Source organism: Rutidosis leptorrhynchoides, chromosome 6, assembly GCF_046630445.1.
Source record: "Rutidosis leptorrhynchoides isolate AG116_Rl617_1_P2 chromosome 6, CSIRO_AGI_Rlap_v1, whole genome shotgun sequence".
In the NCBI taxonomy this organism is placed as follows: domain Eukaryota; kingdom Viridiplantae; phylum Streptophyta; class Magnoliopsida; order Asterales; family Asteraceae; genus Rutidosis; species Rutidosis leptorrhynchoides.
The window spans coordinates 362,230,001-362,255,890 of record NC_092338.1 but is presented as its reverse complement, the minus strand read 5'-3'; the positions used below and the strand labels follow the sequence as shown (position 1 = coordinate 362,255,890).

The following is a 25,890-nucleotide window of genomic DNA, read 5'->3' as shown; positions in this document are numbered from 1 at the left end:
ATGTCAAAACATTGTATACGTGTCTATGGTATCCCAAGATTACATAATACATGTATAATACAATATAAGTTAGCTAGGATATGATTAATATGGATTTGTTATAAAATTTTCGTAGCTACAACAAGTAAAATTTTCCAATTTTGTTTTACCCATAATTTCTTCGATTTAAATCCGTTTTGAGTGATTCAAGTTGCTATGGATTCATATTGAACTTAAGTTTATGAATCTAAACAGAAAAGTATAAGTTTATAGTCGGAAATACAGGTTACAAGTCAATATTATAAGATGTAGTCATTTCAGTCGAAAGAACGACGTCTTGATGACCATTTTGAAAAACATACTTCTACTTTGAGTTTAACCATGATTTTTGGATATAGTTTCATGGTCATAAGAAAAATCATTTTCCCAGAAGAGAAACTTTTAAATCAAAGTTTATCATAGTTTTTAATTAACTAACCCAAAACAGCCCGTGGTGTTACTACGACGGCGTATGTCCAATTTTACGGTGTTTTTCGTGTTTCCAGATTTTAAATCATTAAGTTAGCATATCATATAGATATAGAACATGTGTTTAGTTGATTTTAAAAGTCAAGTTAGAAGGATTAACTTTATTTGCGAACAAGTTTAGAATTAACTAAACTATGTTTTAGTGATTACAAGTTTAAATCTTCGAATGAGATAGCTTTATATGTATGAATCGAATGATGTTATGAACATCATTACTACCTCAAGTTTTTTGGATAAACCTACTGGAAAAGAGAAAAATAGATCTAGTTTCAAAGGATCCTTGGATGGCTTGAAAGTTCTTGAAGTAGAATCATGACACGAAAACAAGTTCAAGTAAGATTTTCACTCGAAATAAGATTGTTATAGTTATAGAAATTGAATCAAAGTTTGAGTATGAGTATTACCTTGAATTAGAAAGATATCTTACTGTAAATAAGAAAGATTTCTTGAGATTGGATGATCACTTGAAATGGATTTGCAAGATTGAAAGTAAGCTAGCAAGTTTGAAAGATTTCTTGAAGTGTTCTTGAATGGTTATTTTTATGATGATTAAAGTTTGTAATTGAAGCTAAAAGATGGTGAAAATGCTTGGAGATGATCAAGTATGATGTTAGGAGTATTTTGAGAGAGAATTTGGAGTGTAAGTATGAGAAAATGGAATGGAAAAATGGGGTGAAATCATAAAAACGGGATTACTTGTTATAAAGAAAAAAAAAGATCATTAAGTTTGTTTTTAGCTCATTAGTCATACAAGTTGTTAAATAATGGTTCCACATGTTTTTGACTCTAAGATGGCTACTAAGAATGAATGATTAAAGGTGTATATACCAATAGTAAATACATCTAGAAGCTGTGTATTGTACGAGTACGAATACGGGTACATACGAGTAGAATTGTTGATGAAAATGAATGAGAATGTAATTGTGAGCATTAAGCAATCAACAAACTAAATAATTGTCATTAAGAAATAACAATTAGAATTAAGTAGTCATAATACTCCAATTATGACCAAAGTTTAACGTGTACCAAGTACGTATCTCGTTCTGAACGACCAGTGTCACTAACGGTCATAAAAGCATTCGAGGATCAAGTTAAGTGATTAAGTACTCAATAACACGTTTTAAGATATTAACGAAAGTAATTAACATAAATAATGATCCCAGAATATTATCTACCTCAGTACGTACATATACGCAGGTTTGTGAAAGTATAAAGCATAAATATAAGTCGAAAAAGTCGGGTCATTACAATAATAATAATAATAATTATATTATATTATATTATATTATATTATATTATATTATATTATTATTATATTATATTATATATATACTATACTACTAAATGTCATTAGAGTTGCTACTATTCACCCTGGCACTTTATTTACCATAACACTTTAGTAAATACCCCAAACTTTAAGATATTTTGGTACATATATTTTTTTTTTTTTTGACTTTTTCCAATTATATTTTTGTAACTTTTTTCAATTATATTTTTATAAATTTTTTTTGACTTACTTTTCCACTTTCTTTTTCATTCATTTATTCTGTTAACGTCTATATGTTCGATCGTTACCCGTTTTCTTACCGTTCAATTAACCGACTCATTAACCGTTTTTGAGCGTTCCGTTAATCGACCGTTAACCGACCAAAATCATCCCGCAGCGAAACGCGGACTTTGTATCCTCGTTATAACTATTATTCCTGTTATATGTTTTAATAACAATAACAAATATAAATTCGTATTATATATTCTTCACTAGGTAGAACCGTTCACAATTAATCTAATTTTATATTTAATAAAGCTTAAATTAGATAATTTATTAATAAATTTTAAATTCAATAAAAATTTAAACGGGACACTTTTTATGTAACGAATTAATAATTCTAATAATGATAATAGTAATGATAATATTAATGATATTTTTAATAATAATGATAATCTTAATATGAATGATAATTTTAATAAAAATGATATTTTTAATAGTTTTAATAATAATAATAATGATACTTTTAGTAATAGTGAAAATAGAATAGAATGGTAAAATTAAAAGTTAACAATAAACAAAGAATCTAAACAACCATTTTTATTTTCTGAGTAAAAAGTGGCAACTAGTTACAAATAAAAGGACAACTTTTGTCAACAACTCATTCTTTATAACAGTTAACCAATCAATTTAATCCCCAAATCGGCAAATCTATTGTTCCATTAAACGCCGGCGATCAATCCAACGATGACGATGAGTATGAGCTTCGCGGTCGGCGTAATCTCTGTTCTTATGCTATTCCATGCCGCTTACTCTACTATTCAATGTATGTATATATCTATCTTAATTCATTTGAATTTTAATTTTTTAAGTAATCAATTAATCAAGCACTGATTGTTTTCAAATTGTTTTTATGAATTATTAGATAGGTCGTTGCTTAAGATCACTGAAGATGAGTTTACTGGACCTCCATATGAAGTAATTTTTATCTGTTTATCTGTGATTTATACGCCTATGTATAATTAGGGTTTTTGTGAATCTAATTTTGTTTGTTTGTGTAAACTGCAGGTCATAATTGAGTTAATATTAGTATTGATCTTGAGTCTGTTTGCTGGATTAACTGTGCCAGGGAATTTTCGTTCAATTCTTCCAGATTCAGATGAAAATAGGTACATATATACAATTTGAATCGATAATTTGCGTTTTCAGTTTTATTATATTAATTAATACTTTTATTTTTTACTTTGATGTGTAACGAGTTAGTCTACCCGAATTGATTATAGATTCATAATCATACTTTTTGCGTATAAGTTGAATGGCGCTAACCTTCATTTGATTATTGATCTCGAGTTTTTCCAAAACTTGAATCTCTTCATTCGTCCCCATATTGTTATCGAGAGTTCAAGACAACTATTACAAACTTCATAATAGTTAACCAGAGGACACTAGGTTTAGATTCCGTCTCCTCCGCTTGAAAGTCATCATGAATACCTTGATGATATCATGATTGACTTCTTCTTCACCTTAGTTCCAGATGCTCGGTTTATACCATGTTTTTTTTGCCAGCTATTCCAGTTGGATCTCGAGCTCTCGTATCTGTTGTTGCACGCAATTAATCTTTATATCACGTAGGTCATGATGGTCGGTTATACTGTTGCATCGTTGCCTTGTACGCTTCTTCCACTTTCACGAGAATTTCATTCCGCCATTTGTACCTAGAAGCTCTGATACAAATTAATGAAGGATTGATATGATTAAATGGGCGTTAACACACAAAGGTATAACAGAAAACCAATAAACTAATTTCCAGTTGGTAATTCTTCTTCAACTCCTATTTTATTAATTTAAAATGGAAATGGAAATTAAGTAATGAAACATAAAACCCTAATAATTCTAAATATGTCTTTCTCAGAGAGGAAGACATATTAACTATTTTCTAGTTTCTAGAATCCTAATTTAACTAGGAAACAAACTAATTGATAAACAAAAATACGTAATCACTACAAATAAAAGATCCTCAATAATTAGAGAATCTTGAACGAATATTTATCCAATTCCAATATGTATATACATTTCATAATAACAAGTCCTCCCTTCAGAATGAGATATAGAACTCTAGGCCTTTTATAATGCTTTCTAGGTGACTGATTGTATCCGAACGTTGTAGCAATGTAAAGAACTTGTATGTGGTGTAAAACTCGTGACTTAATGATTAAACATTGTGTGACATGCAAACTTATAAATTTATATATTTTGTTTGGAATGCAGGGTGGTGTCTCTACCCTCCAATATGAACTTCATGATTTTCAATCATCGTGGAAAGGCATTCCCAACAGAAATCGGCTTGAAGCTAAACTGAAAGGACCAGATATACTTCAATCACATTAAGGAAGTCCATCGTTTGTAATTTTGTAGCATCCATTCTTTGGGATCTTAGAAGCGCCCATCTTGGATTTAAGTAGACTGTTGTGTTAGACAGGTTGTAGTTCCAAAGTTACTTGTCTTTTTGACATTATTTGTGTTATCCCATTTGGTTAATTTCTATATGTCTTCAAGATAAACGTTTCGCTAGATTGTTATTGTGTCGAATAGTCACATCACACACATTAACCTGCAGCCCTAAAATTTTGGTCTGTTGTGTGTGGACATATAACTCTGATATAACTAGGCATCTATAGTGCATGTATAACACTGCCTAACTTGTTAAAACTAGTGGTGCAAATCGGTGAAGTGAGCTCTTATAGCATGACTTGTTAAAAATGACAAACATATAAGTTGTTAAACATCTTGCTCTACTTTCATAGCATAAGAAATTATACAAATGATGAAAATAGTATAACCATTTATTTCATTCATTTGCAACTGTTATTACGTAAGTGTTTGACATCATCATTCATTTATCAAGTATTCAAGTATATTTCTTATAAAAAGATGAAGATGTGAACACCTAAAAGTTTCTAAAAAAATTATATTAACATTATGAAAACATGTAGAAAACAAAGCTTCTCTGTTAATCATATAGAAAAATTCTTTAATTTTTCAATTTTCGGAGATCTATTTTATGACCATGCCTCCATATTCCGTTGATGCGAGCTAAGTACAAGTCAGATCATATTAGGTTGACTTGCAGACATTTGTCTAGTGTATAAAGTTGATGGCTTGATGCATTCAATATGATAAGTAAATTAAGCCATTACAATAATTACCTGATTTAGTTATACTAAATGGTTAGGAACCTGTAAACATTAAGCCTCTAGTCCTCTACCATATAACGGATTTCCTTTTTAGCTATTGCTATCGGAAAAAATTAACCTGCTAAGTAACTATGACCCACATGGCCACATTGATCGATTCATAAGTACTTGGGTACAAATTGTTGACTTTCGGATATAGCGATGCATAATAAGATTTCCTAAAGTTACTCGGATTTTGAATATCGCTAGGCAAACAATTGGAAAAACAAAACCTCCGACTAAACATTTCTGCTTATGGTGAATCATCTGTATCACACTTTCAACCCAAGTCTCCATTTTGTCAGTTTCACCTGCTTGATCAGAATTATGGGCTAGAATACGGTATAATGTATTTCTGCATTGTGGTCATCTAAAAGATTTCAGGTATCAATGCAACTATAAACATCGCGTAGTACAATAGAGCTGGTACGTAATGCACAAGAGAATCAACGTTTATTGACTCGTGTAAGCTTCCATTAAAGTCCATAACCAGACTTCACAAGAATAAAAATTTCCAATCAAACAACAAGATAATAACGTACAACGTAAACCTCGAGAGGAATACCTTGTTTCAACTGTCAGAATGTTTTCTTTGCAAGATAAAAAATACAAACTTGATAAAATTTAAAAACTGGAACTATGAAGACCTACAATAAAGAATCAATCCAAGTACCTACACGGATCTAATTTCCAGCATAGATGCTTACTTTCTGAAAGAATTAGCTAGTACACGTGTCATCGATCATGGGAAAAATAGTAAAATCATTTACAATAGGGGAGGTCCAACGGGTACTTTATCGATTGTCTAAGAATCTACTCAGCCCTCCTCTTCTTATCATCCATCACATCATCCCTTCCAAACCACGACGAATTTCTTCCCGTTCCCCTATTCCACATTCGCAAATCTAACGAATCACCAATCATTTTTCTACCATTATTAGAATTCAAACGAACCGCAGGCCCCTTATCTATAAAATCTCTTTCCCCGTTCTCACTCAACTCAAAAACCCTTACATTCAACGCTTCTATTACAGGTACAAACGTCTCTAATATAGAAACACGATTCTCCACACTAGATTCATTCACTTGTACCCTTGGTAAGACAACTGAATTCAACTCTCCCTCAAGAACCAGTTTCTCACTTTCGGGCCCCACAAGAAACCGACTCTTTTTGCTCCCATTAAACAACAACCGTGCTTGCAAGCTCAAATAATGAGTTTTCCGCTTTTCTCCTTTGTCTCGCAAGCTCAAATTTATCAGATATAGGATCCGACGTTCGCTCATTCCAAACAGGAGTTTGAATATATGTATGCAGATCTGGATACACAGGTAACCATTCTGGTACAGAATTCACGGTTAACCATGGGAGGCAGATCCTTTTATCGTAAGGATGAAGACAGTTGGTACTACAAGGTGAAGAACAGCAGCGGAAGCGTTCGTTCACATAACCCTAACGACGGCGCTAGGGTTCATTCATCTGGTAAGTCGAAAATTTTCGTTTCAAATCTTCCTGAAAAGATGGATCGACGTGGGTTGTGGAACTTATGTGAATCATACGGTAAGATTGTTGATTCATATGTTGCATACAAACGATCCAAACAAGGACAGCGTTTCGGCTTTGTTTCATTTGTTGAGATTAAGGATGATGAGACTTTTGCCAGATTATTATCGACTATTAGGGTGGATAACATGAAGATTTATGCTTATGTTGCTAGGTTTCAAAATTCCAAAAACCCTAGAGATATGAATGCTAAAACGTTTGGGAAGCTCCTAGGGTTCAATCGGGTCACCAAAGGGTTCCACCGATGACTCATTATGGTGGAGGAGTAGACACTTCTTGCAACAAGGGTGAGAACTATGCGAATTCTGTGAAAGGAACGAATCAGACTAAAAAGCCTGTTCAACAAATTACGTTGCTTGATCAGGATTTGTTTCATATGAATAATTCTATGGAATCGGTTCTAATCAAACTCAAAGAAGTTGCAACCATGGGTAGTATTCATACAGTCTTGAAAGAAGAGGGTTTTGAAGACGTTGCCATTCGTCATGTTGGCGGTTTATGGTTATGGTGTTCTTTTCCGTCAATTTATGCATGTACTGCATTTAAAATCAATGATATGATGAGATCATTGTATGCTCATATTAAAGTGACAACGAATTTTGTTGTCGATGAGCGTATGGCATGGGTAGAGATCTCTGGCATGCCATTATGTGCGTGGGAAGAATCGGCCTTCAAAAAGGTTGTTGCGGTTACGGGAAGGTATATGTTTTTTTATCATGAAGCAGGGCAAGACATTGGGTTTGGTCGCATTTGTGTTGCAACGAATAATAAAGGGTATATCGAGGAGGAAGTTTTGGTGGTTATAAATGGGGTTGCTTTTCCAGTCACGATTAAAGAAGTTGGGTCATGGAAAGTGCAACTTGAAGTTGAGGATATAGGTGACTCTGATGAAGAGGGATCAACTGTACCTTCTATAAGTGATACCAAAAGTGTGAGGGTCAATGTTAAAGTTCAGGATGAAGAAGTTATTCCTAATTCACAAAAAAGACAAAGTGGTAACTCCAACATACATAAGGAGAGGAACGGTGGGGACCATGTTCATGCACAAGAAGATGCCAAAAACAGTGAAGTTCATTTTGTCTTTAAGGGTTACTAACATTTTTGCAAATGAGATTGAGAAGGCTACTGAAGCTGCGGCTAAAGCTGGCATGAGTGAAGACAAAATGCGAACATTATTTGCTCAATTAATCGATCAAATTGGGGTTTTAACTAATAATCAGTGAAGCTCTTATCGATATACGAAGTAGTAAGAAGAGGTGTAAAAGGGATTGGATAAAACAAATGTGCTTTGCAAATAATGTTCAATTTTTAGGGGTCCAGGAATCGAAAATGATGAGGTTGGAGCTATTTAGAGTGAAATCGATGTGGGGTAATTATGCCTTTGATTATGCTTGTTCGTTATCAACGGGATTTTCGGGTGGTTTGATCTCGATTTGGGACCCTTTCTTTTTTACTAAAGATCGTTTTTGGTGTGGCGAGAATTACCTTATCGTTAAAGGAAAATGGTCTACGTCGAGTTCTTGGTTCTATATGGTGAATTTACATGGCCCGAATGATGCTAGAATAAAGAGACTGTTATGGGATACTCTTCTCCAATTCATGAATGACAAAGAGGGTTGTTTGTACAATTCTTGGCACTCCTTGTTGGTGGAACAAGGATATTGAGATCTGATCGCTGAATGGGTGATATAACGTGGTATGATGATGGATGTATGCTTGTTGGCGATTCCCCGAAGGTAGTACGAATGTATCGTACTTTACGCCACCAAGATACGAAGGTAACTCATTGAGAGTGTTTATATATGAGTGATTATGACTTAGAGTGAATGCCTTGTCTAGAGACCATGTTCCCTTTATATAGGGTGACGCAATAGCTTTATCACTAGCTTTCTAGGTGGATTCAGTCTTCGAGGCAACCTCTGATGAGACAAAGGGGACTTTCCCTCCAGCTGACTGCAACCTCTGCTGGTCCAAGAAAGCTATCCTGCATCATTCCTCTTTTGTCATTTGGATGCTAGTGGAAGCGAGTTTGGTCAACCCGCTTACTTCTCTCCTTCAGTCTAGGTGATCTTGTGACTTTAGGAGAAGTCCTTGTCCATTGGTAACCGTGATCCCTTCGTCAGTACGTCCCTTCGTTACTATAGCTTCGTATAACGGAAGTGGTTTCGTACCAACTCTGAATATTGGGATTCTACTTTGGTAGCATTCTTCTTTTATCATTTGGGCGCCATTATTCGATTTCGAGGATATCCCGCCTTTGATTTGTATTTGACATATGTGCTCTTGTGACCTAATCTTATGTCTTCTATCATCGTTAGGCATGATACCTTCGTTAGCGTAGCTTCGTGTGTCTTGACGGGAGGATACACTATCAAGCCCCCCGGTTTAATTTTACGAAGCTTTTTAACCAAGCTATGTTGAATTAAACTCAATCTGCCACATAATTACTTGATTTGAAGTCTCTGATCCTAACAATTATTTACCCGGGTGCGATTACCTTTCTGCCCCTACTATTTATTTTCTGTTTAAATAGGGTTGAAGGGTGAAATGGTAATTTTCCGGTGCAGTTACCAAAGTAAGTCTGTAACTGATGGGACGGTTGCTGCTCGAGGGTAATAAAGAGTTAATCTTTGATTTTCTCTTTCATTTTTTCTTTCCTTTTTCTTTTGATATTCTCTTCATCATCCGATCATCTTCTCTATTTCTCAAAAAAGGTATTGCTCCCATCTTGCTGTCTTTTTTGTTATTTTGTTATGGCTAAAGTAGGGCTTCGATCGATCTCTAGTGCCGTGACCCCTGAGCGTTATGAACGCCTCTCTAAAACCCTAGGTCTCAAAGGAGACGACATAATTTTGCCGGAATCTGGTAAGTTTATGCTGGATTTTTCGGCGGATTACGTCAGAATGTATACGCAATCATTTACAGAGTGCAACCTTAGGATTCCCATTTCATCATTTTTCCTTAGTGTTCTTGATTACTTCAAAGTCCATGTTTCGATTGTCCACCCTCTCGCCATTAAAAAGATCTTGGCTTTTGAATATATGTGCAAAGCTTATGGCGGCCAACCCTCAGTTGAGTTGTTTCGCTGTTTCTTTTAAACTGGTGACGCTGGGAATTGGGTTACCATTGCCAAGCACCGTAAAAAGAGGGGTAGTGTGATTGATACTCCAATGTGCTTTGCTTCTTCCATTCCTGATGTAAGGAATTGGAAGAATTCCTTTGTTTATATCAAGAAATCTTTTTTCGTTCCGGACAAATTTCCTAATGCCGTTGACATCAGATGGGCCATCGTTCCCAAGCAATATAGTGATCCTATCCCTGAGGATGCTAAGAATGATCCTCTCTACGATAGGATATGTCGTCATCCTATAATTCCTTCAACTCTTCCGGATTCCCTTCTTTTTAAGCTCGACATGGCACCTTCCTGGGAGAAAGGCGAAGCTATCCCTGTGTACTTTTGTGGGGAAAGGGGTAGGTTTTGTATGTCTTAGGTTTTATTCTTGTTTATACTTTCTTGTGTTAATTTTTTCTGACTTTGCTCGCTTTTGCAGAGATGTCTTTTCGAAACGTTATCAAATCTTTTGGGGTGAAACGGATGATAGAAGCCGTCCGTGCTAGTACTGTGGTCAAGGAGCTTGGTTCTCCTTTCTGTTCTGGTTTTATGGAGGTGGATAGCAAACCGGAGAAAGTGGCTGAGTCAAGTGCCCCCAAGGTTCAACCCAGCGCCAAGGTTGCCTCGGAGCACGAACCTATTGATGTTGATGCTGAGCCTGATGTATCTAAGAGCATTCCTGTTTGGGCCTCTAGGCGCCAGAAGGCTTCCAGGAAAATGAAGGAGGTTATTTCTGGTTTCCCCTTGAAGAAGGCTAAGTTTGCTCTCCATGATGAAGATACCGACGATGAAGCTCAAATTGAAGGTTCCAGTGACAACGTTCCCTTGGGTATGCTTTTTATTTGTTAGTGTTTCTTATATTAACTGTGCTTCTTGCTTGAGCAAATTTATGTGCCCTTGTAGGTGATACTCCTGCTATCCCTTCTTTAGAAGCTTGTTTCGATGTGTTCGATGAGATGATTCCTTCTGAATTCGAAGATGCTTTTGTGGATACCTCCAAACTCATTGATGTTTATACCGCTCATTGCTATCGTTCTGCTATTTATAATCACTTCGTCCTATCTCGTTTGAAGCAGAAATCTGGCGATGTTGTATGTCTAGAGAGGGAGGTGGAAGAGCTTAGGGATGTCAATGCATCTTCCAAAGAGTCTGTGAGGAAGCTACAGGAACAATTGTTGTTGAACACATCTTGGGAGGAGGAGGTGAAGTCGGCCAAGAGTGAGATTCTGAGCATGCAGGAGAAACAGAAGCTGGATGAGAAGAGAATAGCTGAATTGAAAGAAGAGAATAAGGTTCTTTGTCAGGAAGCGAAGGTGTTGGCAGATCAGAAGAAGAGGTTTGATGGTTTGAAAACAGATTATTCTGATGTGATTACCCAGGTCATTCTACATGTCTGCAGGCAGGTTATTCGCAGCAAAGAATTAAGCACGTTTGTTGGTGATGTTGTTCTTGCTAGCAAACTTGAGGAGAGGTGTAAATTGTTGACCGAGTTATCCCAGCAAGGCAAGCTTGAGCTTAGCAGTTATCCAGAGTATACTGATCAGGCTTCAGACCTTGTTGATGCTGCGTGTACTCACTTTGCCGATGCTGAGCTTAATTATGCTGCCTCTGTTGCTGCTCATTCTGATTCTAAGCCTGTGGAGTTCCTCGCCTTGGTTGCAGAGCAATGATCTTTGTGGTTTGTTGTGTTATGATCCTCTTTTGATGTGATGACCTGTATGCTAATTATTTTATGTTTAACGTACTTTTATCAGGCATGCGTGCCTGCTGATTTGGGGCTCTGTTGCCTATAAACAATTTGTGTTAGGTATTTTGTGGGTTGTCATACTCGTTTGTCTATTACTACTCTACTTATCTTGTAAGCAGGTTGCTTCTTTTCATCTTGGCTGTCTAAGTGTAACCTTTTAGCATTCAAACATATGCACTGTTTCCATGTAGACTATGCCCTTTTGTATATTGCTTAAGTTTGACAGGTGTTTCCCTTGGGGATACTTTGCAATAGCTTCAGTATACCTCTCGGGTTACCTTTGCTCATTGATAGAGTTGGCAAGTATTCCTCTTGGGAATACTTTGCAATAGCTTCGGTATACCTCTCGGGTTACCTCTTGCTTATTGCTAGAGTTTGGTAAGTATTCCTCTTGGGAATACTTTGCAATAGCTTCGGTATACCTCTTGGGTTACCTCTTGCTTATTTATAGAGTTGGCAAGTATTCCTCTTGGGAATACTTTGCAATAGCTTCGGTATACCTCTCGGGTTACCTCTTGCTTATTGCTAGAGTTTGGTAAGTATTCCTCTTGGGAATACTTTGCAATAGCTTCGGTATACCTCTTGGGTTACCTCTTGCTTATTGATAGAGTTTGGTAAGTATTCCTCTTGGGAATACTTTGCAATAGCTTCGGTATACCTCTTGGGTTACCTCTTGCTTATTGCTAGAGTTTGGTAAGTATTCCTCTTGGGAATACTTTGCAATAACTTCGGTATACCTCTTGGGTTACCTCTTGCTTATTGTTAGAGTTTGGTAAGTATTCCTTTTGGGAATACTTTGCAATAGCTTCGGTATACCTCTTGGGTTACCTCTTGCTTATCGCTAGAGTTTGGTAAGTATTACAACACTTAAAATTGATGTTTCCAAAAGATAGTAGGATTTCATTCAAATTTCTCGTGGTAGGAAGCGTATAAGTTTCAACTACCCATTATGAATTTTCCTACTTACATACAACTAGAAATCTAGAAATAAAACTTTCGAAGGTTTACCCCGTTCCAAGTTCTGGGAATCTGTTTCCCTTCCGTCGTTTTGAGTTTGTATGAACCGTTCCCAAAAGCTTCGGAGATTATGTACGGACCTTCCCAGGTTGGGCCCATCTTTCCTTCATATTCCACTTTGCTGGTGCTATTGAGCCTTAGGACATAATCTCCGACCTTGTATACCGACGGTTTGACTCTCTTGTTGTAATACTTTTCAATCGTTTTCTTGTATGTTGCTTCTTGAATTAACGCAGCCTCCCTTCTTTCCTCCATGAGGTCAAGATTGAGACGGAGATTCTCCTCGTTTTCTTCAAGGTTTGCGGTCCTGTTGGTTAATACCTGTATCTCCGCGGGTAATACCGCCTCAGTTCCATAAACCAAACTGTAAGGGGTTTCTTCGTTACTCCTTTTGGGTGTGGTTCGGTGAGCCCATAGGACCAGGGGGAGTTCTTCCATCCATCCTTGCTTGCATTTACCCAATCGTTTCTCGAGACCTTTTAAGATATCCCTGTTGGTTACTTCAACCTGCCCGTTCCCTTGTGGGTGGTAAACGGAGGTAAAGGTTTGCTTTATCTGTAGTTTTTCGCAGAACCCCGGGAAGATACCTTCAGCAAATTGTTTCCCATTATCCGAAATGATTTCTTGGGGTATCCCGAACCGACACACGATGTGTTCCCAAACGAACTTTTCTATATGTTTCCCTGTCATGGTGCTTAACGGTTTTGCTTCCGTCCACTTTGTGAAGTAGTCTATCGCAACCACCAACCATTTGTAGCCTCCTGGTGCTTCGGTGAGTGGACCTACCAGATCTATGCCCCCACTTTGAGAAAGGCCATACTGATAACACCGATATCATATCTTGCTTTTGCTGTTTTTGAACTTTAGCGTGGATCTGACATGGCTCACAGGTTCGTAAGAGCGTGACCGTATCTTCGTGCATGGTTGGTCAGTAATACCCCATCCTTAGTATTTTTGCCACTATCGACCTTGGTCCGGAGTGAAGTCCACAGATGCCTTCGTGCATTTCTCTGATGATCATCGAAGCTTGGTTTGGTCTGACACAGCGAAGCCACGGGGTGAGGAAAGATTTCCTGTACAAGGCTCCGTTCATTATCTTGTATGATGGTGCTTTGATCCGGATCTTTCTTGCTTCTTTTTTTATCCTCGGGTAAGATTCCGAGCTCCAAATATTCCCTTAATGGCTTCATCCATGTGTTTTCTTCTTCGGTGATTAAGTCGTGGACTTCCTGAGCTTCGATGGACCTTTTTTCCAACATTTCGACCAACACTTCCTTCGCCAGGTGTGCGAAGGTGATAGAAGCTAATTTTCTCAGAGCATCTGCTTTCTTATTCTGACTTCTTCTCACATGTTCTATTGTGAAGCTTCTGAAGCTTTCTACCAGTTCCCTGACCTTTGACAGATAGAGTTGTATGGTTGGTTGTCTTGCTTCGAAGATACCTAGGACTTGGTTAGCAACGAGTTTTGAGTCTACGAAGGATTGCAAATGCTCAATTTTCATCTCCTTCGCTATTCTGAGCCCGGCGAGCAGAGCTTCGTATTCTACTTCCTTGTTAGTTGTGTTGAACTCGAAACGAAGCACGTAAGTAAACTCTTGTCCCTCTGGGTTGATTAGCATAAGTCCTGCCCCCGAACCATCAGAGCTAGAGGCTCCATCAGTGAACAATTTCCATTCCTTCGTTTCAATAGTCGGAGTGATAATTTGTGCGAAGGTGGAGTTGTTTTCTACGTCTGTCTCCGTTGTTTCTGCCATGAAGTCTGCTAGCACTTGGGCTTTGATTGAATGGCGAGCTTGGAAATCAATGTCATGTTCCCCGAGCTCTATTGCCCACTTGGCCATTCTACCCGACTTTTATGGCTTCATAAGGACCTGTCTAATTTGCTTGTTAGTTAACACAATGATAGGATGAGCTTGGAAATACCTTCGCTGTTTCCTCGCAGTGTGAACCAGGGCAAGCGTGAGCTTTTCGAGCTTTGGGTAATTGACTTCTGCACCTTGCAGGACTCGGCTTACGAAATATATCGGGACCTGTACCCTTTCACGTTCTGCTACTAACACCGCACCGATGCATTCCTTGGACGTCGCTAGGTAGAGATATAGTGTCTCTCCTATCTTTGGCGACGTCAGGGTTGGCAGAATAGCTATGTGTGCCTTCATATCAACGAAGGCTTTTTCGGCCTCTTCGGTCCATGATATTTTCTTTGCTCCCAAGCATCCTTTTAAAACTTTGAGGAAAGGCAATTGCTTCTCAGCTCCCTTGGACAGAAAACGACTTAATGACGCTAGCTTCCCATTTAAACTCTACATCTCTTTGACCGTGGTTGGGGTTTTGAGTTGTTGGAGCTTGTCTACTTTCTCTGGATTTGCTAAAATTCCTTTCTTAGTGATATAATACCCTAAGAACCTTCCTTCTTCTACCCCGAATGAGCACTTCTTGGGGTTTAGCTTCATATTGACTGACCGAAGGGTGTCGAAGGTTTCTTGAATGTCTTTCAGCAAAGTGCTTTCTTCAGGGCTCTTGATCACCATGTCATCAACATAAGCCTCCAAGTTTCTCCCTAGTTGCTTACGAAAGACTTTGTCCACCAGCCTTTGGTAGGTGGCTCCGGCGTTCTTCAATCCGAAGGGCATTTTCTTATAGCAATATATCCCCTTGCTTGTGAAGAACGATGTCTTTTCCTCGTCTTCTTCAGCCATTTGGATCTGATGGTAGCCTTTGTAGGCATCAAGAAAACACTTGTACTTGTACCCGGTTAGGGATTCCACCTTCCAATCGATCTCCGGCAGGGGTAGCAATCCCTAGGACAAGCTTTGTTGATATTTGTAAAATCAACGCACATTCTCCACCCTCCATCAGATTTCTTCACCATGACGGGGTTTGCAACCCAGGTGGGATATTTCGCTTCTCGAATTATGCCAGCCTGGAGTAGTTCTTCAACCTCTTTGCAAGCAGCCTCATCTCTCTCATTAGCGAGGTTTCTTTTCTTCCGATGTATTGGCTCTAGGTGCTTGTATTCGTTGAGCTTGTGTTCCGTAGAAAAGGTTGCTTCGCCGATACTGAGCGTTCGAGGAATACCTGTCATATCTCCGTATTCCCAAGCGAAGATGTCGATATTGGCCTGTAGTAGCTTGCGAAGCTTTTTCTTCACTTCCGAAGGTAGCGACCTTCCGATAACTACTTGTTGCTCGGGGAATAGAGGATACACTTCCGAAGGTAGCGACGTTTCTAACCTTCTTCTATGGTTTCGAGGATACATTCACCTGGTCTTTCCTCCGTTTCCCTGATTGCCACAATTACCTTCTCTCGATCGTAGGTTGAAGCTAGGGTGCCAATCCCTTCGGGTGTGTAAAACTTCACTAATTGATGTACGGTAGATGCAATTATCCCCATTTTCATCATGGCTACTCTTCCTAGCAGGATGTTGTGCTGCGAGGTGGCCTGGACTATTACAAAATCTAGTGTTTCGGTCCTGGACAATGGTGGCTCTCCGATGGTGAAATCAAGGTCTACTTCTCCGATTGGCCAGCATCTTTCCCCAGAGAACCCAATTAGCAGTACCCTCGGTGGGTTCAGGCGAGCCTTAATGGCGGGGCTAAGTTGATTGAAGCAATGTTCATACATGATGTCGCATGCACTGCCACCATCCAAGTAAACTCGATGTACCTCTCTTTCGAAGATTCGCCCATTGATTGTAACAGGTTTGTCGGAGGGAGTAATTGTATCAAGTGCTGGGAAAGATATCTCTTCCCAATCTATTACTCCGCTCTTTCTTCCCCTCTTGTAGGTTCTTTGCTTCTCAACTGCGAAGCATTCTGCAACTGTTAGTATGGCGTTGTCCGTATTTGGTTTCTTTTCTTCGGTTCTGGGCTCTTGTTTTGGTATCTTCGGGTTGCGTATGCCTTTTACTAAGTGTGTTAATTTTCCAGATCTGACTGCCTCTTCGATAGCTTGCCTTAACTGTATGCAGTCGTCCGTTTCGTGGCCGAAGTCATTATGAAAGTCACAAAATTTACTTGTGTCTCTCATTTTTCCTATGCTATTCAGCTTTAGTGGAGCTTTGAAGGCTTGGGCGGCCTTTTCGGTAGCTAGGATCTCTTTGGGTGACTTTACCAGCGTTCCGAGGATACCAGGGGTATTTTCCCTTCTATAGGGGGAGAACCTATTTCGCTCGTTCCTTCTTCCGGACTTCTCTTCACGATGACCTGGTTTTTCCTTTCGCTTAAAGCCTTGAGTTTCTTCGTATACGAAGCTATTCGCGGTGTCTTTCGCATCTAGCCAAACGTGTGCTTTGTCTAGCAATGCTTCGTAAGTGTCAGGGAGATCCCGACTGAAATGCTCTACCAATGCTCGGGTCCTGCAACCGTATAAGAGTCCCGAGATCCTTTGTGACTCGGGGAGTCCTGGAATCTGCTGGGTTTCGTCCGTATACCGAACGAGAAAAGCCCTCGAAGCTTCGCCATCTTTTTGCTTGATACTGTGGGCAGCGACGTGATTCTTCTTGTGTTTCTTCTGCTGGCTTAATTCGACCTAAAAAGTCGTTTAAGGTCCTCGAAGCTGGAGATGGAATCCTTTGCTAAAGAGTTGAACCAGATCCTTGCATCACTTTTGAGCACATATGAGAACGCGTGACAAGCCACAGCTGTATCCCATCTTGACATTCGAGCCGCACCTTCGAAGATATTTATAAAATCATCAGGGTCTTCGTTTCCTTCTTAATACCCCAAGTGGGAAGGTATCTTCATCCCGATGGGTAGCGGGTGGTTTTGTATTGAAGATACAAAGGGAGTTTTCTGACTCTTCCAAGATTGGTCTAAGTATCCGCTAGCGTTTTCGCTAGCTTCGTGGTGGAGGTTGTTCGCTGAGGGGGTACCTCCGATGTATGTACCTTGGAAGGGAAAACTAACCCATGGACTTCCTCCGTTACATAATTACGACCCTGGAGGCAACGAAGCGTTCGAATGAGTTACCAGGGAAATGATTCCCGTGGTTGGTAAGACAGTACTGGTGTTAGGTATGTTCTGCGGAGCAACGGGAAAAAGGCTCTCGAAGGTATATTGCTGCGCAACTGGTCCTCCTGAGTGGCTCAACGGGACACTGGTGGTGGTCATTGAATGAGCCGGTTGTAAAGGTATCGGCTGAAGAGTAATATTCGGAGAGACTGCCAGTTGTAAGATCTGGGGCTGGCTGGTAAGAGGGAGACTTCTTGCTTGCCTAGCCTCCATTTCTATTTCTTCATCGACATCATCACTGTCATACGTCAGTGTTCACCGACTGTTCAACTGCCCTTCTTCTCGTAACTTCTTGATGACGGCGCGTATGTTATCGTAGTTGTTGAGTATGAAGGTTTTGTCGATTAGCGGTGGTGGTTCAGAATCACTCCGGTTTGTGGTTATTGGCATAGCAGGAGTGATAGATGTCCGTGTTCCGGTTTCAGGTTGATCTACCTCAGATGGTAGAGAGAAACTGGGTGGTGGGTGATCAGATTCCTCCATGATCTTATGTTTTTCTCAAACAAAGTAAGTGTTGAAGTGGTGTCCCACGGATGGCGCCAATTGTTTGTACAATTCTTGGCACTCCTTGTTGGTGGAACAAGGATATTGAGATCTGATCATTGAATGGGTGATATAACGTGGTATGATGATGGATGTATGCTTGTTGGCGATTCCCTGAAGGTAGTACGAAGGTATCGCACTTTAAGCCACCAAGATACGAAGGTAACTCATTGAGAGTGTTTATATATGAGTGAGTATGACTTAGAGTGAATGCCTTGTCCAGAGACCATGTTCCCTTTATATAAGGTGACGCAATAGCTTTATCACCAGCTTTCTAGGTGGATTCAATCTTTGAGGCAACCTCTGATGAGACAAAGGGGACTTTCCCTCCAGCTGACTGCAACCTCTGCTGGTCCAAGAAAGCTATCCTGCAGCATTCCTCTTTTGTCATTTGGATGCTAGTGGAAGCGAGTTTGGTCAACCGCTTACTTCTCTCCTTCAGTCTAGGTGATCTTGTGACTTTAGGAGAAGTCCTTGTCCATTGGTAACCGTGATCCCTTCGTCAATATGTCCCTTCGTTACTATAGCTTCGTATAACGGAAGTGGTTTCGTACCAACTCTGAATATTGGGATTCTACTTTGGTAGCATTCTTATTTTATCATTTGGGCGCCATTATTCGGTTTCGAGGATATCCCGCCTTTGATTTGTATTTAACATATGTGCTCTTGTGACCTAATCTTATGTCTTCTATCATCGTTAGGTGTGATACCTTCGTTAGCGTAGCTTCGTATGTCTTGATGGGAGGATACACTATCAAGGGTGAATTTGTGTTTTTCGGAGACTTCAACGAGGTTAGGGAGAAATTTGAAAGATTTGGATCGATTTTCCATCAGGAGGAAGCTAATGTATTTAATACGTTTATTGGTAACTCGGGTTTAGTGTGTGATGCGCCGTACAAAACCATCGTGTACGAATCATCAACAACAGGATCATTATAAGGTTAAGTACTATATGCTGTAATAAAAGAAGTTGCATTCGCGATAAAAAAGGTGACGTCATAACCGACATCAAATGTTTTACACCAACAGTATGCTTCTACGAATAGCAAGCATGAATACATGTATGTGACCCTTAGGTCGTTACAAAACATAGTTTCAAATGTATTAAAGTTTGAATGCAAGATAAACAGTTCATGCGGTGATAACACTAGAGCAGCGGGTGTCTACGGCAAGACTAGCACGACAGCGGAAGCAAATAACCTTAAGCACCTGAGAAAAACATGCTTAAAAACGTCAACACAAAAGTTGGTGAGCTATAGTTTAAGTATAACAGTAAGTAAGGTAGGCCACGAGATTTCAGTACTACAAAGAGCGTTTCAAAATAGTATGATAAAGTATATGTTAACCGTAGGCACTTGGTAACTAACTTAATGTTTATACCCCCTGAAAGTACACTTGGCAAGTGCGTATGTTTACGAAGTATTAAACACTCGTTAAATGCTAGCGCTACTAGCCCGAGTGGGGATGTCAAACCCTATGGATCCATATCTAAGATTCGCGTTCACCGGTTTAAAAACCAATGACTAAACGTTACCGAGCTAAAGGGAATGTTTCTACCGTTATATAACCCACACATATATAAAGTTTAAGTACTCGTGCCTAGTATGTAAAACATAAAATCCGCATGTATTCTCAGTTCCCAAAATAAGTTAAAGTAAAAAGAGAATGCTATAACTCACAATGATAAAGTAGCGGTAAAGTATGACTCGGAAAGTAAGCAAGTAATGAAGGTTTTCCAAACGGGTCCTCAACCTAAGTCAAATAGTACTAAGTCAGTAAATCGTCCGAATAGGTTTAAAAGTATGTAAATAAGGTCTTAAAGGTCATCATCATTCATCATTAAACAAAAGGTATAAAGTGGGTTTCGTTCATGAAAGTAGTTTAAAACGAAAGCTGACTTCGATCAGTCACCACGGCCTCTACCAAAATTACTGAATTAAGGTGAGACCAGTGGCCATGGCTCCGTATATGAGTCCTTTAAGTGTGGTAAAATTTACAGAAGCAAACTCGTCTTTGTTTGACCGTGGCGACGGTCTAAGTGCGAGTAGGTCAGAAATTTCTGCACAACGTTAAAAGGACATAGTGACGATCGGAGGGCCATAAATCCTAAACCGTAACTCGGATTAAGACGAGTCCTATATGAAAAATTATCTAATCGAAAAGATCTATCTAAAAATCAAGGTTACAGTAGCCCAGGTGTACTGGTATGTTACAGAACCCAGAAAACATTAGGCAGAAGACAGAAAACAGAAAAATAGTGGGTTCCGGTGGTCTTGGTGCTCGATGCTTATCACGGTTCTCATCCTTGATGCATATAGCTTCAAGTGTACAACTTGTTGATGTGTTTGCATCATTTTCACCAAGGTTTGACCATCATAACCCAAGTGTAAGTCTAAGACATGAAGCACAACTCACTTAAGTGTTGCAAGTGTTTTGATGAACCAAAGTTACATCAAAGTCTTAGATTCAACACATACATGAAATGTAAAAGTAATATTAACCAAGTTTTGACTATTATGACACAAGTGTAGACATGTAGCACAACTCACTTAAGAGTTGTATGAAGTTTGATGAACCAAAGTTACATCAAAGTCTTAGATCTAACACATACATGAACTTTAAAACTAATAATAAGTTACAAACTTGAAAGTAAACTCATGAAATCAAGATCTTGAGTTGTAGAACATAGTTCTTTAGTTTGATCTTGAAGATCCAAGACTCAAAAGTCTAGATCTAGCATAAGTGTACCAAGTTATAATTAAAGAAACTTACTTACATGTTCTTGAACTTTTAAAGTTAATTTTAGTTCAAGATTAATGAGATCAAAGTTAACTAGTAACATTTGACCAATAACAACCAACAAACATGAAATTAAAGTGCATAAAATGAAGACATAAACTAAGTAAACAAGTAACTAGTTCATTGTTGTTCATACTTTAAAGATTCAAACCAAAGTTTGATCTTTAAGAAAGTAAACTTTAAAGTTTACTAACATGAATTACAAGTATGAGTTTAACAACTATGAACTTACAATCTTTTAATACATTAAGTGTAGAACATAAACTAAAGAGTTTTGTTCTTGTATGTCTTGTAAGAACAAGATAAATGAAGAATCAAACTAACAAGTTTGCTTCTTAGAAAATAGTAAGTAAACAACTAAGAATGAGTAACAATCAACAACAATGAACAAGTAAGTAATTAATCAACAATAACAACAAGTAATGATGATGATTATGTGTATATATGTCATGGTTTTGGGACAAAGAAAGAGGAGAGAAAAGTCTCAAGTCACTTACAAAATTGATAGAGAAATGAGAGAAAGAAAGTTGCAAGTTTGAATGTGTGTGTAATTGTGAGAGGATGCAAGTAGAAGTAATACAAAAAAAAGAATTTGAACTCCCTCCCACCCCTTGGAAGCCCACGGTCAGTAGAAAAAAAAGAAGGGGGGAAGAAGTCCACAAGTTAATTGCATGTAAAGCTTGAAAAAGTTGGTTATTAGATGGTTGTTCATGGGGATAAGGTGCTAACTAGATTCCAAATGCCTTAAACTAACTAGTTTCCATCTAAATTGATACTTACAAGTGAGAATGGGCTAAATAATCCATTAAAGTGTAGGGTGGGCTTATAAGCCCAAGTATGCATGTAAGTAACAAGTTAAAAGAATAAGCCCAAGTCCAAATAAATAATAATCCAATTAAAGCCCAAGTAATTAACCAATAACCTTAGTTAATTAAAATGATTAATAAAACTAATCACGAATGTAAATAATAATTGAAAATATTATTCGTGCAAGTTTCGTGTGTCACCAAGATGTTTCGGGCAATTAAAGTCAAGTACGGGCAATCATGGCAACAAGTAAATGTAATAACATACATTCGTTTAATCACAAGTATTAATAATAATAATTATTAATAAATAAACGTTGGAAAATCCAAGGTCGTTACATAGTGGATATTCCCCTTGGCGGTAGAAGGTTCACTTGGGTGAATAAGTCGGCATCTAAAATGAGCCTAATAGATCGCGTTCTCGTTTCTCCTAATGTTTTTGAATGTTTTGCAGATTCGAAACTTTCTACGTTGGTCTGAGGCTACTCCGATCACTTACCTTTGTTACTCTAAGATTTAAAACACGACTTTGGCCCTTCTCCATTTAAATGTTTTAACTTTTGGTACTTTTTTTCGGATTTTGATACAATGGTGAAAGAAGCGGCAGGAGAAATTATGGACAACAGAGAGCTATCTTACCATGAGAAAATGAAGTTAATGAAAGAAAAAATAAAAACTTGCGTTAAAGCTAAGAAAAGTGCTTCTGTCCCTAGAAAATCCGTGATATTCAATCGTATAAATGACATTGATATTTTGATAGAATCTGGAAATGATACCGAGGCTGTGCGAAATGAAAGGAGGGATTTAATGCAAGAACTTGATACGTTAAATAGAGTGGATGATTTGGATATTATTCAGAAGTGTCGTTTGAAATGGGATGCAGAAGGTGATGAAAACTCCAAGTTTTTTCATTGTTTATTAAAACAAAGGAGGAATGATCAAATGATAATGGTGATTGGTTAACGGACCCGAGTGCAATTAAACAAGCGTTTTTCGAATTTTATGCTAGTAAATTTACTGTTTACCCTGTTAACTCGTTCGACCTTAATTGGTATTCGGATCATTGTTTCTCTTCCGAAGCAGCAAACATATTGGAGATAGAGGTTTTCGAGGAAGAAGTTAGGTTGGCGGTTTGGGATTGTGGTAGTGATAAAGCCCCGGGCCCGAATGGCTTTAAGTTTGGCTTCATCAAAAGGTATTGGGATATCATCAATGTTGAGGTGGTAAATACGGTTGTTGATTCTTTCCGTACTGAACGTATGCCTAGAGGTTCGGGTTCCGATTTTTTCACTTTAATTCCTAAATTTAAAAACCCTTCGTTCCTTAATAACTATCGTCCAATTTCTTTAGATACTGTGATTTATAAAATCATTACTAAAATTTTGGCGAATAGAATGGCTAAAGTGTTGGACAATATTATTTGTAAAGAACAATCAGATTTTTTGGCGGGGAGACAAATTTTAGATGGTCCTTTGATTTTGAACAAAATTATGGAGTGGTATAAAAAAAAGAAGGAGAAACTCATGATCTTCAAGATCGATTTTGAGAAAGCTTATGATACGGTGAATTGGGACTTTCTTGATTATATGTTGTGCGTTATGGGATTCGGCCTTACTTGGAGATTATGGATTAAAATGGTTTTATCATCGGCTCGCACTTCGATCCTTATTAATGGGAGTCCTAAAAACGAATTTGTGATTCGGAGGGGTTTACGTTAAGGAGATTCATTGAGTCCTTTTCTTTTTTTGATTGTGATGGAAGGTTTACATATTTGCGTTAAGTGTAAGACCCAAGTACGAGATGTGCTTTTTGTAAATAAAATAAAAGCAGGCGGCTTCTGTTTCAGCATGGGGCCGCGACGCGGCCCTTTAGGACGCGACGCGGCTAGCGTCAGGTGGTGATTTTTTGTTTAATTAAATTAAAGAGGGGCATTTTAGTACTTTCACATGGTGGACGACTTTAAGGCCCCAAGATCAGTTGGTGGGTGTCATTACTCCCTTTTCATCTACCTTATCTCTTCCAATTTAAGTTTAGAGAGAGAGAGAGATTTCTAGTGTGAGAAAGCTTAAATCAAGGAATAAGAAGTTTGTTTCGGGTTTAAGCTCGAGTTTTAAAGTTGTTCATCTAGTCACTAGCTACGTTTTGATTGTGGTGGTGAGTCCTAATCTTGATTTCCTTTATTTTGATAAATTAAGGGTTAGGGTTTGGGCTAGTGTTGAACATGAAACCCATTTGTTGGTAATTTGGGGGATTTTGGGTAAGTTTGAGTCATGAGCACTCAAGAATGACTAACCTAGAGTTTCAATTGTTTAAATGGTGTTTATGGGTCTTAAATGGTTGTAAATCACTAGCACACCTTGTTGATTTTGTAAATGGGTGTTATTTGGGTTAGGGGTGACCCAATCGGGTGTGTTGACTTTAAATGGGTCAAATGAGTTTGAATGACCAAATGGTGTGTAGTTGGGTGATTTAAATGCCATGGTCACTAGTTTTAGCGATTATTGATAAGATAGGTCTATGGTTGGCATTAGGAGGGCCATGGGTGAACATTTGCACTAAGTCTTGGTCTTAATTGGGCGGTTTTGGTGTAAATGGATCATTTAATGCAAATGGGTCATTAAATGCACAAGTGGTAAATGTTGGTGTCTAGTCCAAGTAGTATGATGTATTGAATGTGTACTTAATGTATTAGGTACTTCACTTTGAAGCTTGCAGATTTGCATAATCATCACCTAGGCGTTAAGGTGAGTGAGATATTTATGCATGTATGTATATAGTATATTTATTTGTACGCTATGGCACGTTCCACGGAGCCGAAAGTTTCATAGTGTGTGCGAGTGTGCTATGATGTGAACCACGGAGCCGGTGGCATCATGGTACGTGTATTGTGATGTTAACCACGGAGCCGATAACATCAAAGTGTGAACTATGGAGCCGGTAGCACTATAAAATGAGGTGTGAACCCCGGAGCCGGTAACACCAAAGTGTGAACCAAGGAGCCGGTAGCACTATAAAAGAGTATGACTCAAATGTGTAGTGGCGTGAACCAAGGAGCCGGTAGCGTCATAGCATTACGTATGGTGTGAACTACGGAGTCGGTAGCACCATGACGCGAGTATGGTTAACCATATAGTTTGTGCAAGTATTGTAGTGTAGAATATTATATTTTGGAGTATATGCTATCGTTTATGCTAGTTGCGGTAATGGAGGTTATTAGCTTTATAATTGGAGTTCGTATGCTAATATTATATTGCTAGCATGTTTGTGGTATGTGAGTAGGTGGTTGCAACTAGGTATATTATATATGCATGTGTATAATTATTGCATTCACTAAGCATTTTGCTTACCCTCTCGTTGTTTACTCTTTTTAGGCTCCGACGTGGATAAAGGCAAGGGTATCCGTTTGGACTAGCGGGCTCCCTACATGATTATGCTAGAGTCTAGCTTTTGGAGTTCGACCTAGGTTTGGGTAGTTTATTTAATGCCCCGTTCATATCGATTATAAACGTTGCATAATAATTGATTTCATTGCGAGGTATTTGACCTCTATATGATATATTTTACAAACATTGCATTCGTTATTAAAAGACAAACTTTCATTACATCGAAAGTTGACGGCATGCATACCATTTCATAATATATCCAAACTATAAATGACTTAATCTATCATTTACTTAATAATATTCTTTATTGAACTCAACGACTTGAATGCAACATCTTTTGAAATATGCCATGAATGACTCCAAGTAAAATCTTTAAAATGAGCAAATGCACAGCGGAAGATTTCTTTAATACCTGAGAATAAACATGCTTTCAAGTGTCAACCAAAAGGTTGGTGAGTTCACAGGTTTATCGTAATCAATCATTTCCATAATTTTAATAGACTACAAGATTTCATATTTCAATTTCTCATAAACATCATGCATGCATATAGCCATCTGCATAAAAATCATTTATATGGATTGAACACCTGGTAACTGACATTAACCATAATGCATAGAATATCCCCACAGACATTGACGTATGTATAATAATAATCTCGAAGTACTAAAGCCATCCATAGACAT

The 25,890-nt window shown here is 38.3% G+C and overlaps 1 protein-coding gene and 1 pseudogene across 1 annotated transcript; one reads left to right on the top strand and one right to left on the bottom strand.

The window, feature by feature from the left end:
• Window positions 1-2,684: 2,684 nt before the first annotated feature.
• Window positions 2,685-4,493, top strand: LOC139855873 (membrane magnesium transporter). Its single transcript, XM_071845115.1, has 4 exons — window positions 2,685-2,819; window positions 2,919-2,971; window positions 3,062-3,162; window positions 4,262-4,493. Exons 1-4 carry the CDS (start codon window positions 2,741-2,743, stop codon window positions 4,350-4,352), a joined length of 324 nt encoding a protein of 107 aa, XP_071701216.1. The 5' UTR covers window positions 2,685-2,740; the 3' UTR covers window positions 4,353-4,493.
• Window positions 4,494-5,988: 1,495 nt separating this feature from the next.
• LOC139854850 (transcription initiation factor TFIID subunit 8-like) overlaps window positions 5,989-25,890 on the bottom strand; it is a 125,684-nt pseudogene continuing 105,782 nt past the window's right edge.

What these genes read in the sequence shown, in the direction of transcription:
- LOC139855873 (XM_071845115.1), top strand. Translation starts at nt 2,741, where the DNA reads ATGACGATGAGTATGAGCTTCGCGGTCGGCGTAATCTCTGTTCTTATG. An exon ending in TTACTGGACCTCCATATGAA is followed by an intron (nt 2,972 to 3,061) that starts GTAATTTTTATC and finishes TGTAAACTGCAG; the next exon opens with GTCATAATTGAGTTAATATT. An exon ending in CCAGATTCAGATGAAAATAG is followed by an intron (nt 3,163 to 4,261) that starts GTACATATATAC and finishes TTTGGAATGCAG; the next exon opens with GGTGGTGTCTCTACCCTCCA.